The sequence below is a fragment of the Hemicordylus capensis genome, chromosome 1 (assembly GCF_027244095.1).
Source record: "Hemicordylus capensis ecotype Gifberg chromosome 1, rHemCap1.1.pri, whole genome shotgun sequence".
Lineage (NCBI taxonomy): Eukaryota > Metazoa > Chordata > Lepidosauria > Squamata > Cordylidae > Hemicordylus > Hemicordylus capensis.
Window position 1 is genome coordinate 385,034,787 of NC_069657.1, and position 17,314 is coordinate 385,052,100.

Genomic DNA, 17,314 nt, shown 5'->3' on the forward strand with positions numbered 1-17,314 from the left:
AGCTAGGTTTGCCACATCAGGGGTTTCCCAAAACCTGAGTATCAAGAGGCGTATCTGAGGCTGTTATGAGGCTGTCAATCCCTAAAAGACCAAAAAGAGAGAGAAAGAAAATAAAAAGCACTGTGGTGGGGGTGGACCCCAAGATTTGGAAGCCAAAAGAAAAGAAAAGGGAAAAGAAAGGGGGGGGAGGTGTGGAGAGGAGAAATGGTTGGTTTTTTCCTCAGGGAGGAAGGAATTTTTCCAATTTTTCTAGAGAGGGAAATCTCATTGTATATATATTTAAAATATATGCTTTCTAAAAGTGTGCTTGAGCTAAACATGTACTTTAAAAATGTTATTTCCCCAATATGTTATCAACTGCTAAACACAAGCCTCACAGTGTGTGAAATGGCAGGCTGCCTTAGTGTCTATTTTGTAAATTTGCATGTATGTGCACTACATATACCCCACTTGGAGATTTAACTTCTAGAAATCCTAGTGAGGGAGGTAAATCCTGAAGACTGGCAACTTGCACTTACAAAACAAGGCATCCTCTTGCTTGCCACTTGCCCCAAATACCTCTATCTTCTGCATCAAATAATATAAATTAATGGAGCTTTGAATATACATGTGCAAGACACTAAGATAACCAGTTCAGCTTTGCTTTGTATAGTGCATCCCTGCCAAATTGTACAGTACCTTATAATTACCCACCATATCTTTTAGATTGCGAGTCTTTGGAGACAGGGGCTTATCTTCTCCCACTGTATGGCACTTTTACAATGAGTCATTTGGGACAGAGATGGCACTATGTACAGTACATAGTAATAAATATTACTAAATACTGTGTCTAGATTCCTCTCCCGAGCATTAGCTTAGAGCAGGGCTGCTCAGTGTTGGCCCTCCTTCAGATGTTGTTATTATTAATTATTATTATTTTATTTATTTAAAATATTTCTATACCGCCCAAAACCGCGTCTCTGGGTGGTTTACAATTAAATGTTGACCTACAGTTCCCATAATCTCTAGCTACTGGTCTCTGTAACTTGGGATTATGGGAGCTGTAGTTCAAAAACAGCTAGTGAGGGGTACTAAACTGAGCAGGGCAGGCCTGACTTAGAGCCTGCTTTTTAGTGTGCAGTCTGAAGCACTCTGTAGTATGCATGAAGCAGCTACAGGTACAGCACAAGGTGTCTGAATACTAGAAGCTTCAAAGTTTTTAGAATTAATGTTTGTGCCAAGGTAATCAACATAGACAAACATCTTTTCACAACTAAACATTACTTAAGTGTACACTGTTCAATATGAGAAAAATCAAGGAAGAGTGTGACTCTTTCTATAATATCTGAAGGTGGTGCAGTGTATTAAATAATAATTAATACATAGTGGTAACTTAGTTATCATCCTTTCCCCCACTATAGGCTATACAGCAGGGCTGTGCTTTTAGATATATATTTTTTGCAATGCATACATTGACATCAAGCAGCATTCAGTCAAGTATTGAATTTTTAAAAAGCACCTCATATTGTACAAGCATTAACCTGCAATTTTAGATAAATCTGCTGAAATACAACACTATACAGTACTGATTTACTATATAAAATTTGCTCTGAATAGGCTAGTATGTTGCTTATCCATCTGTCCTTATTAAGTTAGTTTATTGACACATACATGAGTAGATTCTGCATATATTGTTAGCCCTTCTGACCAATCCTAAAATATCCAAACTCCTTTTGCGAAGTATATTTTGTACAAACAAATATTTAGAAAATATTCTTCCTCTTTTCTGAAATTCAGTTGCTAGAATTCAGATTTTCTGTTTTTCAAAATACGTATTTGTCAGTTTAGGAAAGAATTTTCATCCTAATGCCAAAGTCAAACTTGCTTCCTTTATACCCATTAAATCTCTCTCTCCCATTCCTTATCTGGAATCCTATGCAGTGAACTCGGTGGGAGTTACTTCCGAATAGATGTGCATTGTCTTGTGCTGCATGTCATTTTCTCACATCCATGCAGGCATACACACACATACCTCCACCACTAACCTGGATCTAACAGCCAGGCCAGGCCTCATCAGCCGTATGTGACTCAAGTCACCCCAAAAGCAGTTGAATGAGTACAGGTGGGTGGAATGTGTGGTGCCCTGTTGCTACTGCTTTCCAGCACATGGTCCAACTGCAATGAGTGTGGGAGAGACTGTCCCTGCCTGTTCAGCCCAAAATGTAGTGTGGGCAGGCAGATAAACCATTGCTGTTGCTGCCACTATCCACCTGAAACAAGTGGGTATGCTGGTTCTGTTGTAACTCACCAGGACCCAAAGTGTGGTGGGGGTGGACACTGCTGCTGGCACCACCAGCACAACAGTGTTGCCACCATGGCCGCAATGCTCCATCTCCTTCTGGTCAATTGAAGAAGATGGGACAGTGTGTGCGCCCAATTTGCAATGGAGTGAAGGTAGAGGTGTGGGAGACAGGTGAGGTGGAGATTAGGGTGGTCTGCAGGAGATCTAAAGCGCCTGCAGGATCTGAGAGCCTGAGACATCAGCTAAGAAAACTGTCACTGGAAACTCTACTAACAGCATTAATCCCTTTACCAGTGAACTGGGGCTCTAGAGGAATTTTGAAAGATGTAAACAAACTGCATTCTTAAGATATTTGTATCTTTGACCATGTTGGTGACCATGTTGTGGTGTTAACCACAACTGAGCTATAGTTAAAGCCCAAATATTTTACTACTTGCAACGGAAGTTTCATAATCTTATTACACCTTGGGATAATCCTAGAATAAATATGATATTTAAAAATAGTGATGGATGGATGAATAGAGAGATATGAAATTCTCTGACAATTCTATGCTAGTTTTTGTCACCTCTAATACCATAATATAAACAAGCATAACCTATGTCAAACATCTATGTTTCATGTATTTGATGCACATATAAATATTACTATTTCATTCCAGTTCAAATTCAGATGTTTAAAAAATTACCATATACACTCAATAATCAGTTCGTGTGGTCATATTTCTTTTAATTTTGTCATGGGTTTTTTCCTGCTAAGCAGTCACCTTTACTAATTTCAGTAGTTCTTATATGTTAAAACATTCAAAAGTTTCATTTTATTTATTGGCCTCCCATTAGACTTCCAGCATTTAGTGAAAAATAATCTGTCATTGATATGTAATAGAAATGTCTGTGCAATTATTTGGACAGATTTCCTTAGTATTATTTAGATGATCTAGTGGTATTTTTATCTGAAACATCTCATTGACAGATGCATTTATCAATGCCGCAAGTTTGTGTGTGTGTTTGTTTGTTTTATTAAAAAAAAAAAACACCTCTAATACACCTCCACTGCATACAGGCAAAATTCCCCTTATCCAATCAACACCACCATTTTCCTTCACTAGTATTCCATCTCTTAAATGGTTTCCATGGTGTCAGGTGCCCCTGTGTGACCATTGTGCAACAATTTTCCATATGATTTGGGACTGTTGAAAATAAGAAACCCCCATAAAAAAAACAAAATGGTAAGCATTGAAAAATGTGACTTCCCCTCCATTATTTTAATAATGTAGTTATAAGACACAAATTAAATGTTTCAGAAATATTTATGAGAAGTATCTCTGTCTCTTGTTTTCTCAGACATTGAAAAGCGGTTCAGGAGTTATGCGGGTTTTAGGTTTGGTCCTTGCCTTTGGAAATTACATGAATGGTGGAAACAGGACACGAGGACAGGCGGATGGCTTTGGCTTAGACATACTGCCCAAACTAAAAGATGTCAAGAGTAGTGTAAGTTTAATTTTTTCAGTAGCTGTAAGATTTTAATTTGTTGTTCTTCAAGAAGAGTTTCTTTAGCTCATCATCCTGCATCCTCATTCATGAAAAAAATTGGAGGTTACATCTATTACAGATACCTTGCCTAAAGCTCATTCATAGTGAGAAATTACCAAATGTTGTTTCAGAGTTTGGAATCAATATTTTGTGTACAGAAAAAAACCTATATTTTTGAGTTTCACAATTGCCTTAATTGCATTTGAATTCCTCTTTCTTTTATATCTGAGATAATGATAATGCAGTCATTTAGAATAGATGATCAAGTTGATAGTATAATGAACCATGAATTCATCTAATGAAGAAGAGCTTTAAAAAGACTGGGTACCTCACAGGTTCTCTTTTACATGTTCAAACAAATCAGAGAGAGAGGAACATGTTAATGAATTGTTCTATCAGGATAACATATTATGTGAACAAGTTCCTTATAGCACACCAAATTGTCTGCACTAAGCACAGATAGCATTTAAAAATGAAATAATTTCAAGGATACGATTACATACCACATGTATTATTGTAAGAAAATAAAGGTTAATACCATTGCAAAACAGTAACTTGGTGGTCTGGGTTGCTAGGCTTGAGCCTTCCAGAAGCTTATATTCATCAATCTTGAGTTATCTTTATCAATGACCAACTCCATGCTGAGGTCAGATACTGAAATCCAGTTTTGGCATCATGTCACAGCAGCCCACTACTAAAAGAGGCAGAAAAGGTGCCAAACAAAAGAAAAAGAGGTATCAACTGAAGCAATGCCCTTCTTTCTCTTGGGCCTTGAAGTGGTTGCAGCAGTATAATTACATTTCTACTTATTATGATCACTTAAAAAAAATAACAGTGGCTGAAGTGGCCAAAGACAATAAAGTAAATATTAGCCAGGTCATTAGAATCAAATTCATAGAGAGAAGAACTGAAATAATTCCTGCAATTGTGCTTTTGGAAATTCTTTAGAAAAATTCTCCCTATTCTCATCCTCCATCCAGAAGTGATTGGTGAAAGTCAAAGTGGTGAAGACATGTTATTTGCTTAAAGAAGTTGTGGTTGTTCCCATTCTAGATGCAGAAACTATGTTTGTGTGTACACACACACACACACACACACACACACACACACACACACACGTATATACAAACACATGCACACATTTATTTAATAGGAATACACACACATTTAATAGGAATGGCACTGAACTCAATAATGTAGGTACAAAAGTTGGATTTTGAATATCCATTAATCCATTTCAGATTTGACAGCAAATTCTGGGGCTCTGACCATTCCAAAATGGATCTGGATCAGACCACTGAGACACTTCCCATCTTGGGTGGTGGTGGTTGCATCAACACTGTATACCAGAGCCTAGAAACTAAAACCGGGGCAGGGGGCAGGGTGGACAGGCGGAGGTGATGATTGCATCAACAATATACCAGGGCCTGGAGGCTAAAACCCATGCTGCAGCCTTCAAGTGATATGGAGGCTTCCTTTCCTCTTTTGCTGGAATGCATATCGGTTCCCTGTTCAGATGTGATGTCCAATGTGTGGATATCAGGCAGGCCCACAAAGTTCCATCACATATAAAGCATGCAGCGTCAATGTGGGTAAAAAGCAGCTTAGCATCTAGGGGAGGTGAGTTACAACCCTGGAACACATTAATTGCACAAATTTATTAATACTATAGAAAAGCCTACAGTCTGCATTTTGATGGGTCACTTAGAAAAACAGCAAGCCTCCTTTTTCATATAACAAGGCTGTACAGGAAATATTTTGTTTTTTATAATTCCCACATTTGAATATTTTCCCAAATTAAATCTGTACTATACTTTGAATTTTATGTGGGTTTCCTTTGTTGGTAAACTATGAGTTTCCAAATTAATTGTGACAATTTCTTTCTTTTTAAGAACATCAGCATTCTAAGAACATAGGGATTGTCATACTCATTCAGAATAAAGATCCATGTAGCCCGGCATTCTGTCTCCACAGCCAGAAGCCCTCCAAGGAAATTTGCAAGTAGGGCATGACAGAAAAAAGCCATTCCCTCTTTGTCCCTCACATTTAGTAACTAGCAATATACTGCTTCTGAAATGACAGTAGCTATTTGTAGCTATCATGCTAATAGCCATTGAAAGACCTCTCTCCTTCATTAATTTCTTTAACTCTTTTTATAGCCATCTGTGCTGTTGACCATTGCAATATCCTGTGATAATGATTCCCATAAATCAATTATGAGTTGCATGAAGAAGTATATGTGCTGTTTTCTATGATCTGACCTCCCTTGACTGCCAGTCAAATCACTGGATGACCTTACCCCAAATTTTAAGTTTTCAGTTAATAATGTCATTGTTTAGTCATAAATGATACTCTGTGAATTAAGTCAACACATTAGTAGTTTAAAAATCTTCAATTTTTCATTAACTGGTTTAAATATCCCATCCTTCCAGTCTCCCAAGCCATTACCCTTTACTATCCAAAAAACACACCCAAAATGAATTTTGAAAAGACAGTATAGAATGATTAAAGAAATGTCCTTTGTGATGTAACGTACTAAAGATGAGGAACGGATTGCTTAAACTCTGTTCACTCCACAAAGTTACTATGTATTCATATACAGGGCATCAGACATGTTTATCACAGTTCGCTGCATGCATGTATGCATGCACAGTTCATGTAGTTCAGAATGATGGCCTTCAGTTTATTTCAGACTCTGACACACAACTTCAGCTCTACTTTCTTTGTCAATAGATCAAAGATAATATTCTCTTGCATTCCAGGTTTCATTTGCCTTCCAATTTAATGGTTCACCAAACATATTTATAAAAAACAGAAACTACAGGAGTCGACCAACTCGGCAGCATGCTTTACCTTTACTGTAGCTATAATATATGTATTGTGCATAGAAATTAATGCATTTAATTTTGTCTCTTCACAGGACAACAGCAGAAGTCTTCTGTCATATATTGTCTCATATTATTTGCGCAATTTTGATGAGGTCAGTACAAAATTGTCCCAACCTTGTTTTGGATTGCTTCGGTCATGTATGAATAATTCTTTATTGGGCCTCTAGTTATTTAAGATAAACCTTAATCAGGGAATAGATTTGTTTGACCAATGACTGTTGTGTTTTTGAAGTGAAATAAACCCCGTTAAGCTCATTGAAAAACACAATAAACAAAAACCTACCAGATGAGTAGATATAGGCTTGTCCATCATTAGTATTAATGACCAGTCTCATTCTTGGTCTTTCATATCCTGGGACCAATGAGGCTATAACTATATTACTTTGATACTTCATTTGCTTTTGTGAGTAGGTAATAAAGAATTATAGTTCTTAAAAAAATCTCTCTCATGTCTTTTTTTTTTTTAAATTATGCATATTTATTTTTTGTTTTGTCAGGATGCTGGAAAAGAGCAATGCATCTTCCCTCTTCCAGAACCACAAGACCTTTTTCAGGCTTCTCAATTAAAATTTGAAGAGTTTCAAAAAGATCTCCGCAAACTTAAAAAGGACTTGCGAGGTATGTAATTCTATTATTTCCACAGTCACTTTGTGTTTGAGATACATGCATACAGTAATCTTGTAAATGTGCCTAGCATGTCAAGCTAGCCTAATCAGTGTTGTGCTCATCTGCTGCAAGCCCTCTGTCCATGTAGGATAGTGCCACTTCTTTGTATCTCTGATCCAAGCAGGACAGTGCCTGATCTCTGTGAATCACATGCATGAGCGTCTGCACCCATACAGAGAGCTGTTCAGGAACCTTCCCAAGTTTTCCATAGCTCCTTATTTTGGCAGGAACCCTGCCCCCAGTCTGCCTCTTAGGTGCCACCAGAGGTTCTCTCTCCTCAGTTCTTCACTATCGGCAATAGCTTCTTTAGATTTTTCTGCTTCATTTCTCTCATAGACTCCTGGAAGTGGTGAAGAATGCTTGGGAGAAGCCACCTCCTATTCCACCAATAGCTAAAAGATTAAAGAATATTTATTGGATTCAGATAGATGATTGCACATTTTTGCAGCTCAAACTAGGGCTCACCACTAGGTTCTTACCTCCCGAGCAGATAAGGAAGGTAGGAAGCTAGGTGTGATTGGATGTTAGCTGTGCTTGTCTCCAGATATGCATAGCTAACTAACATACCTGCATAGGCATGTTAAGATAACCTTTCCAAGGGGAAGTATTGGTATTGCTGTATCTGGAATTACTCCTGAAGGTTGTAATTACTTCTCCTCTGTCTTTCAAGACTGTCTAAGCAGCAGTTCCATGCTTCCAGTCACATAGTTGACTGTAACTCATGGGCAATAGCTGGAGCAATCTTTCTTAGATGTCATGGCTGACTCTGTTTGACCAGCTTAGCCTCAGATGCCGGCTGTAAGATTGAGGACTTACCTTTTGATGGCAAAGCTCTGTGTGACCAGCACAGAAATGATACTATGGGATGTATTCATAAGGAATACTGCTGCTTCCATGAGCCTCACTTCTACAAGTTCCTCCAGACACTTGAGGCAGGGCAAGTGGAATTGGGCACTTACAGCTAAGAATTAGACATCCTCCCATCAAGGGGATCACTCCTTTTGTCAAAGTCAATTACAACACTATGATAAGTCATCCACATTCTCCAACCCCAAGACGTTCTCCTCAAAGCCTAAGTCTACCTCTTACTCTAGAAGTTCTGACTTTGATCCAGACTTTGTCCATTCCTGCCATCCTGGGAGTCTATAATGAACTATCAGTAGGCACTTTATTTGCCTGGGTTATGCTCTAGAATTTGAAGCCATCCCTCCCTTTTCCAGAGTCAGAGTTCAAGCCACTTGCCATAGGAACATAGGAACATAGGAAACTGTCATATACTGAGTCAGACCATTGGTCTATCTAGCTCAGTATTGTCTTCACAGACTGGCAGCAGCTTCTTCAAGGTTGCAGGCAGGAATCTCCCTCAGCCCTATCTTGGAGAAGCCAGGGAGGGAACTTGAAACCTTCTGCTCTTCCCAGAGTGGCTTCATCCCCTGAGGGCAATCTCTTGCAGTGCTCACACATCAAGTCTCCCATCCATATGCAACCAGGGCAGACCCTGCTTAGCTATGGGGACAAGTCATGCTTGCTACCACAAGACCAGCTCTCCTCTCCTTAGATAAACTCTAATCATGTAGATAAAACTTAAACCCAATGTTACAACCCATCACATGGCAGTGTAAGGAGTAGATTTGTCTAACCAGGACTGGTAAACCTGTCCAAACCGTGTGAAAAATCTATAGACCACTGAAGGTTTGCCATGGATGGACTCGCCTGTGCTGTCCCCTTCTGACATGGTTGAGGCCGCCACGGCGGGTCTTGCTCCTTCCGCTTCCCGCCCGCCCCGGCCTGCCCAGGCAGAGCTGCGGCTGTGCCCTGCTCGGCTGCCGACTCTCGGGCTCCTCCTCCCGAGGAGATGTTCTTTCATATTACATTTTATCTCATCACAGGAAGTTCCTTCATTTCAGGGTAGGCTCATGAACATTCCAGAACAGGGTGATCCACTTTTGGTTAACAACAGCACTCAGGCTCTTTACTAAATGCCTAGCCGTGGTTGTCATTGTCCTTCAACAATGAAGCATCCATCTTTTCCCTTACCTGGAAAATTGGCTCATCAACTGCAACATCCCCACAGTGGTTGTACTGAGACATTCATGATATTGCATTTTTACAGGACTTAGGCACTTGCTTTATCGGCATCATTTTTTACTCCCAGGCAGGGTAACGTTTTTGTCAGATGTCAGAATAAAGAATATCCAGAGTCCTGCACATCAAGTGGCAATTATTACTCCTTATCAAGCAGCATTAGCTATACTAAAGAAACTAGACTTCATGACCTCAACCACCATTGTCTTGCTGCAAGCGAGCAAGACTTTGAACGCATCTCTGCAGCACTGATTTCTAGGTCCCTTTACCCTGCAGTACCATCACCAGTCTGTTGTTCTGAAGCTGTTAGGCTGCATTTGATCTTCCTTTCATGGGTGGACTCACACAGAGAACCTCTCTGTAGGTTCCCAATTTGCCCTCAGCTGGAGACCCATGTCACAATTGATGTGTTTCTGGCTGGGGAGCCCACTGAGGGAATGACTATGTGGAGGTGGTTGACCCTCAAAATATCTCACTATATCAGTTATTTAGAGCTCCTTGTGGTGATTAAGGCACACAGGGCATTCCTTTGTTCTGTTTGTGGTTATACATTTCAGATATTTACCAACAATACAATTGTGAAGGCATATATAATTCATCTTAGCCGTACTGGTTCCAGAACACTGCGACAACTAGCAACCCATCTATGGCTATGGTGCAGAGACAACAAGATTTATATCTCAGCAATGCACATCCAAAACTCGAATGACCAGCTAGCACATGCCTACAGCAGGCCTTTGGATAACTTCTCAAACCATTCTAAGTCAAATCTTCCAAAGGTGGTCCACCCCACAGATAGCTCTCTTCACATTGCAGGAAAATGCCCAATGGTCCTTGTTTTGCACTGGGGGGAATCAAGGGCACAATTCCCCAGTGAACTGTTTCTCCTCCATTAGGGTACTTTGTTATCTTATTTGTTTCTGCCATTCCCTCTGATTTCTTGAGTTCTTTAAAAAAAAAAAAAAGGAGAAACAGGGTTAACTGTATTATAGTGACATCTTAGTGGTCAAGGTAGTCTTGGTTCCTGGAACTGATTTGGCAACATGTTTCTCTGCTTATCTGTAGAATACTACCTTCTCTCCAAAAATTCAAGAACACCACTTCATGCAGAAGACTCAGTACTTTGACTCATGGCATGGTGGATTTGCCTATCCCATGCCTCACACCAGAAATCTCTAAGTTCCTAGACGCAGCCAGGAGATTGATGAATAGGAAGTCATATGAGGCTAAGTGGAAGAGATGCTCTACTTTCACAGTCCAGAAGGGCTTCCATCCTTTTCTGTTCTGTTTCTGTTCCTAGCAACCTTACTTACCTGCTCCCCTGAAAGGATTGTGCCATAAAATGTATTCCTTAAGGGTGCATTTGGCTGCTGTCTCACTGACAGATGAGTAAAGCACCAACTTTCATTATTTGTTCTCCCACTGGTAAAGCAATTTTTCAATCTTTACTCAAACCTCTCTAATTTGTCACCATCTTGAGATCTCCCATTAGTTTTACCCAGTTCATGTTGAAACCATTTGAGCGGATGGCTGTCTCCACTTATTGACTTTTATGACAGTCTTTTTGGTCACTATAACCTCAGCAAGTGAAGTTATTGAATTGCCTTCTGACTATCCTTCGGTTTCATGCAGATAAAGTAGTCCTTAGACCAGATACTAATTTCTTGCCTAAAGTGGCTTCTACTTTTCACTTAGTGCAAGATATTTCTTTGGTTGTGGAATTTAATTTGCATTTATTTTAAAAGGCTCTGGCCTTTTAAACCACACAATGAAGTTTTGTAAATCTCCTTTTCTCTTCCTCTATTATGCTAATCCTAATAAACATTCTCAGGTTTCTGTTCAAAAGCTGTCCCAGTGGATTTCATCCTTGATAACGTTATGCTATGAACTTTCTAAAAAACCTTTGCCTCCCTAATAAAAGCACATTCCATGTGCCCTGTCTCCACTTCCACTGCAGTTGAGAGAGCTGTTCCCCTGCAAACTATTTGTCAAACAGTAGCATAGTCTCAGCCATCCTTTTATGTGGAGTCCTATGTGCTGGGCCACAGAGTGAGAGCAGATGCCTCCTTCGGATGAGCAGTCCTTCACTCCCATTTTTTCCTAGAAGGCTGCACTTTCTACCGGTAGGTGAGCTTACCATTCTCCCATTTATGAGACTCACAGAGACCACTACAAAGAACAGCAGATTGCTTACCTGTAGTGGTAGTTCTTAGAGTGTCTTCTGTGAATTCAGATGCCTGCCCATCCTCCCCACTGCAGCAGCCCTTTCATTTCCAGGTTGTGATGGATGTTCAAATTGAAGAGAGGGAGTTTCTGATAAGGGAGTCTCCTCCTGTCTGAGAAAAATGGGGATGGGGTTCCTGTCAACATAGCAAGCTATGGGAAGCTTTGGAAGGTTCCCCAGTGGCTCTCTGCACAGGCTTTGGAAAGGTCCACTAGAAGATCTACTAATTACAGATAAGTAACCTGCAGTTCTATGTCTCCTGTCCTATCTTGGTATTAAATATATGTTTAGTAGTAGAAAACCAATTTCCTTGGCAAGGTTCACAGAGACATGGGACTTAAACAAGCTCAATGGGCCCATAGGAAAGCTGGCAGTAGATCAGAAGGAGATGAGCCTCTCAGAAGCCTGAGAGTCATCTACTTGCTCAGACATTTCCTGTTTATTCCAAAGTGTGTGATACTGGCCTCCAAATTCCATCCCCACTACCACAAAAAAAACCCACACAACAACAAACGAACAACCAGATAAGATACTAATGAGTCAAGAGTCTGCATAGTTCCCAGTGTGGTATTTCTTCACCAAATATATAGATAAATTTCAGTGCTAATAGTAAAGTACATTTATTTCTGCCCTCCCAAAATGAAGCATATATATTCCTGAAGTTGCCATAATTTCGTGTAAATGTGATGCTTCAATAATTTGAATAGCTCTCCTTCACCGCCCACCCAGTTGTCTTGTGCCTTCATAATTCTAGCAACTGCTAGCATGAGTTATTTCATTGGACTGTCTCCATATATTAGCAGTCTATGGAAAACCATGCAAACCTTACATTATTTTTTATAATAATATGAAATGTTTTCTTTATGGTGCATAATCAGGATGATAAGCTTGGGTGCATATGTGCTTAAAAGGGAACATTTTGTTGGTTCTCCTTAAAGGGAAACATTGTTCAGGTTTCCTTTCATAATTGCAGAGACACCCCCTTTTATTTATTTTCTCTTGTTTCATCAAGTATATACACTGCAATTTGCTCATGTTGAAGAGAATGCTTTCTTCAGAGCTATTACATTAAAAAGTTGTAATTTAAGAACTTTAGAAAAGTGTGTTGGGATGTTCTTCTATTTTGGAGCCGGAATTTCATTTACTAAATAAAGCAACTATTTATAGAATATTTTTGATAATCATCCTGCTCAGCTAACACCAGTTTTGCTTGCTGCCTTCATTTTAGAACAGTGGTTCTCAACCTTGGGAGCCTCTGTTTCAGAGCATTATATGGCTTGACATTAATCTGTTATGTACCAGACATTCTAATAAACAAAGTACCCGAGACTGCTAGGGTTTTATTAATATATCTACTGGTTTGGCTCCATCAATTGCCCTTCAATTTCACAGCTCTTCAGGATTCTGAGTTTAGTTTTTCTCTGTTCAGTGACATATAGTTTGTTAAGCAACCTGATCTGCTTTTGATCTCTCCGGGCTGTCAGCAGACCTCCTTGATGCAATCATGTCAAGTAATAACTTTCTGTAATTCTGTCATTCCACACTCAGAATTTTTTTTTCTTTACATGACTTACACTAACTTGCCGCATTAAAAAGTATTTGGTAGCTAGGTTTAAACTAAGTTTAAACTTATTCTAAGTTTAAACACTTTACAGCACTCCTTGAAAACACTGCTGCAATAAGCATATTTTCAAAGGAGATCTTGGTTCTTAGGAACTTAAATCCCACTACTTTCAGTGGCCTTTGTACATTTTGGATAACTGTGTCCATGCTTTGTAAGATCTCTTCTCAGATAATGAATATTCTTACTTTGTATATGAAGTGACAAAGAAAAAAGCTATCTGTTTGTGCTAATAGCATTGAGTTATATTGCTGCTTTGGATGATTTAGTCTTTGTAGTATTGCCTGGTGGTGGGGGAAGACAAGTAGACATGGATATGGAGATATATATGAATTATTTTACATTGCTTTTTTATAACCTCAGAAGTCATAGAAGTTAATATAGTCAGTCTTTATTATGGTCTTTGACCAATAACACATCTAAAACAATATAAAATTTTAAACACAGCCATACTAATAACATAACTGTACATTGGATGTAACCATTAGTGAGCAGAGTGCAAAGAACTCGTATTGCAGAGAAGTTAATATAAGATTATACTGAGATCCCTGGAGAAAAGGCCCAACAGAAAAAGAAGAAAACAACCACCCTACAGTATTATTATGGATGCATTTTCCATAAATAATTTAAATCATATCCTGGACCTTGAGTATATGTTGCCATGAGTAATTATTAAGATTGAGTAACAAATGGAGTTGTTGCTTCACAGAAAAGTGTGCTGTAATTTATTGCACATATACTTAAATTCATGATTACCACATTTACACTATAACATAAAGTGGAGAAAACTCCAGCCTGTCACATATAAGGCACAGTGCAGTTCAAGTCAAATTATTCAGTGACCTAAATAATTTCAGATACTGTTTAGCTGACCTATACCGTTCAGTTATGTATCAATATTGATCATTAGTTTAACCAGCCAATTAACATTAACTCTGTTGACTGAAATGATGTACACAACGAGCATGTCCCATGCTTGGTTCAGATTGCTCTTTCCTCCTCATGATGATGGAGCAAAGGCAATGTTTACTCCCTGTCCCTTTGAGGCCACCAATCTGTAACTGGCATAATATTTGGATAGGTCTACTACATGCATAAAATCTAGTGGCTGACGTTCTGCAAAGACTAACCTTGGCATTAGCAAGCTGCCGAGGCTGCTGCACTGGTGGAAGACAACCCTACAGTTGTTACAGGTACCTGCTGCTGTGAAACTTCTTAAAACAGCATGCAGGCACTTCTTTAACACTATTTTCACTGGAAACAAATAAAATAGTGTGATGCAATTGTCCCCATGCTGTTAACAAAGTTTCACAACAGCCTGCTTCCACAACAGCCTCAGGTTGCCTTTTACATTTGCAGCAGCCCTGATGGGTTGCTAACAATGAGATTTCACTCCACAGCATGTTGGCCAATGTGTGTAGACCCAGATCATGAGGTCAGTTCCCAAATTTTATTCTACATACACATGCCCTCTTCAAGGCCATCTATGGACATCTGACAGAACAGACAACCTTGGTGGGTGGGGTGGAAAGGCATGATCTCTCTCCTGCAGCACACATAGGATAGAGGACAGGGGACAATATTATCCAAGTTAGGCCCCATGTGAATAATGTCCATAAGAACTCTCATTTTTTCCCCCTCAGGTCTTGGACGTTTGTGGCAAAATAAGCACATGACAGAGGGTGGTGTATTTGTTTTTGTGTTTTCTTGTTTGTAAATAATCCTCATGATGGAGTTTTTTTCGGATATTGTCCTAATACTTCATTGGCTTACATGTCCCGCAGCATAATGCAGATATTTCTGAACCACCTGCACTGTTGTAGGGCTCTTACACACATGGTGACAGTGGTGTGGAAGGGGGCAGTACCAGAACCATTGCACAGTTGCACAGCACACACTATTTTGATTATTCCTAATGAAAGTAGTGTGCAACATGTGACCATGCAAGAGGTCAGTAGCTTTGGTCCTGCTCTCTTATGCAACACTATCACTGCATGTGTTAGAGCCTTACAGCAGTGCAGGCGGTTCTGCAATGCCTGCATTATGCTGTGGGGCATGTAAGGCATTGTTTCAAACATTTCCCAAGACAGTCTGTGAATTAAATAAGCATTCCTTGTTTCCACAATGTAAGTTTCTAGGGCCTGTTTGCAGAAACTGGAAGGACACTGTATTGAGTATGACATGAGAGCTAGCTATTCAGAATGCATGCTAAGAAGAGGTAGATTTTTCATTCCCAAGGGATTCACCTCTCTTTTTCAGCAAATACTGAAGCCAATGACAAAAACCTTAGAGACATTATCCTAGCTTTTTAGTAGATTCACATGTAACAGTTTGATCTGATGTTAGTGTGATAAAGCAGTTATGAGTTACCTTTGTCTGTATGCCATTGATCTTGTGAATGTGTTGTGACTAGATAGCAGCTCAGTATTGTCATAGTTCAGCAGAGTTTTATGTTCAACAAAGGGCATAATGTTTTTGTTTCAGCTATAGTAGGCACATGTTTCCTCTGAGTGCATTGTCTACAGTAGATTGTAACTTCTTTTATTCTTAGTGAATGTGGAAACTCCAGAAATTTTGAGTAAGCCACAATCTTAGCATATTCACACAGCTGATCATCTTGCTAAATGATGACTTGTGACTGTACAACATTGTCTGCATAGGAATTGTTCTGGAAGACTGGAACCTAAGCTGATGCCTTAACAGACACCCCACATGATCAGTAATGATATTGTACATTGTCACAAATTGTGCTCACTTACAACTTGCCCTCCATGCACCCACATTTTTCCTTGGTCTTTGAGGCCCAGATCAAGATGGGGAGGGTGGAGTGCCTGGCATCAACAAAGATGCCCATGTTGTCCTGCTCCTGCTGAAAATTGACACTTTGATCCTTTTTTGCCCAAATTTTATCCAGGCATATCATATAACTCTTCTGAATTCTGAAAATGAGTGCTGTAAGCTATTCAGCCTTGTCTAGGAAGGCAGTCCTTTTCTAGTTTGATGAAGTTTGGAGCAGCAGTTCAAAAGTTATTAAGGTTTTTGTGTCCTATTAAAGTCTATGGCTAGCAAGTGCTGGCAAAGTTATTTAGAGCATGTATGCATAATAATAGGTTTGACTATTATTATAGGTTTGACTGAATAATAATATTAATCAGAGCATGTCTGAATAATAAAGGTTTGACAATGATGCCAAATTTTGCCAGAACTGAGACTGGTAGGGAGAGAAACCTAGTGGATTCTATTTCAATGTCTATTCTATTAGTTATGGAATGTGAATGCTCAGGGACGAGGGGGAGAAAGTTAATTAGAAGAATCAACATTAAATGTCATATTGGGGAAGATATTGGATTGCCAACTCCATAATGATACATTTCCTTTTCACAAACCACAGGAATTAAATAGTTGGGGGGGGGGGACCCCCAAACCACCTGTCATTTTAAGATCAGAATTATGTCTTTCTCACTTTGGCTCAAGCTCCACAAAGCTGGGAAACTGGAACCTTAGGCTGATGCCTTAACAAGCATACCACATGATCAGTAATGGTATTGTTCAATGTCACAAATTCTACTTGTTGACAACTTGCCTTCCATGCACCCACACTTTCCCTTGGTCTTTGAGGCCCAGATCAGATAGGAAGGATAAAATGCCAGGCACCAGCAAAGATGTCACATGTTGTTCTGCTCTTGTACTGCTTTATGAAGCATCTGTATTGCCAGAGGAATTCTCCTGTAAGTTGGCCCATTACTGTTTGTTGTAAGCATCATTAGTTTGCAGGACGAGTTCAACAATTGGGAGGGGAGCCCTCTTTTAGCACCTTTCATCATCATTATCCTGATTCTACAGAAAGGAGATAAAGGAGCAGGACAACATGGGCATTAATTAATTAATTGCCTTAATTAAGGGGCAGTCCTGACTCCCTTTAGTGAGAAAGCACAAAAAAACCCAGAAAGGATCCATCAAGTGCCAACAAAAAGAGAAAACACATATCAAGATGCTTGTAAATTTATGATACTATATAT

The 17,314-nt window shown here is 39.4% G+C and overlaps 1 protein-coding gene across 2 annotated transcripts in view; it reads left to right on the forward strand.

Annotated features, from left to right (window-relative positions):
* FMN2 (formin 2) overlaps nt 1-17,314 on the forward strand; it is a 293,915-nt gene that overhangs the window by 199,904 nt on the left and 76,697 nt on the right. For both annotated transcript variants that reach the window (XM_053300841.1, XM_053300851.1), the window contains 3 exons: nt 3,623-3,769; nt 6,732-6,791; nt 7,197-7,317. In XM_053300841.1, coding sequence (XP_053156816.1) covers nt 3,623-3,769; nt 6,732-6,791; nt 7,197-7,317 — 328 coding nt within the window. The remainder of the gene's footprint in view (nt 1-3,622; nt 3,770-6,731; nt 6,792-7,196; nt 7,318-17,314) is intronic.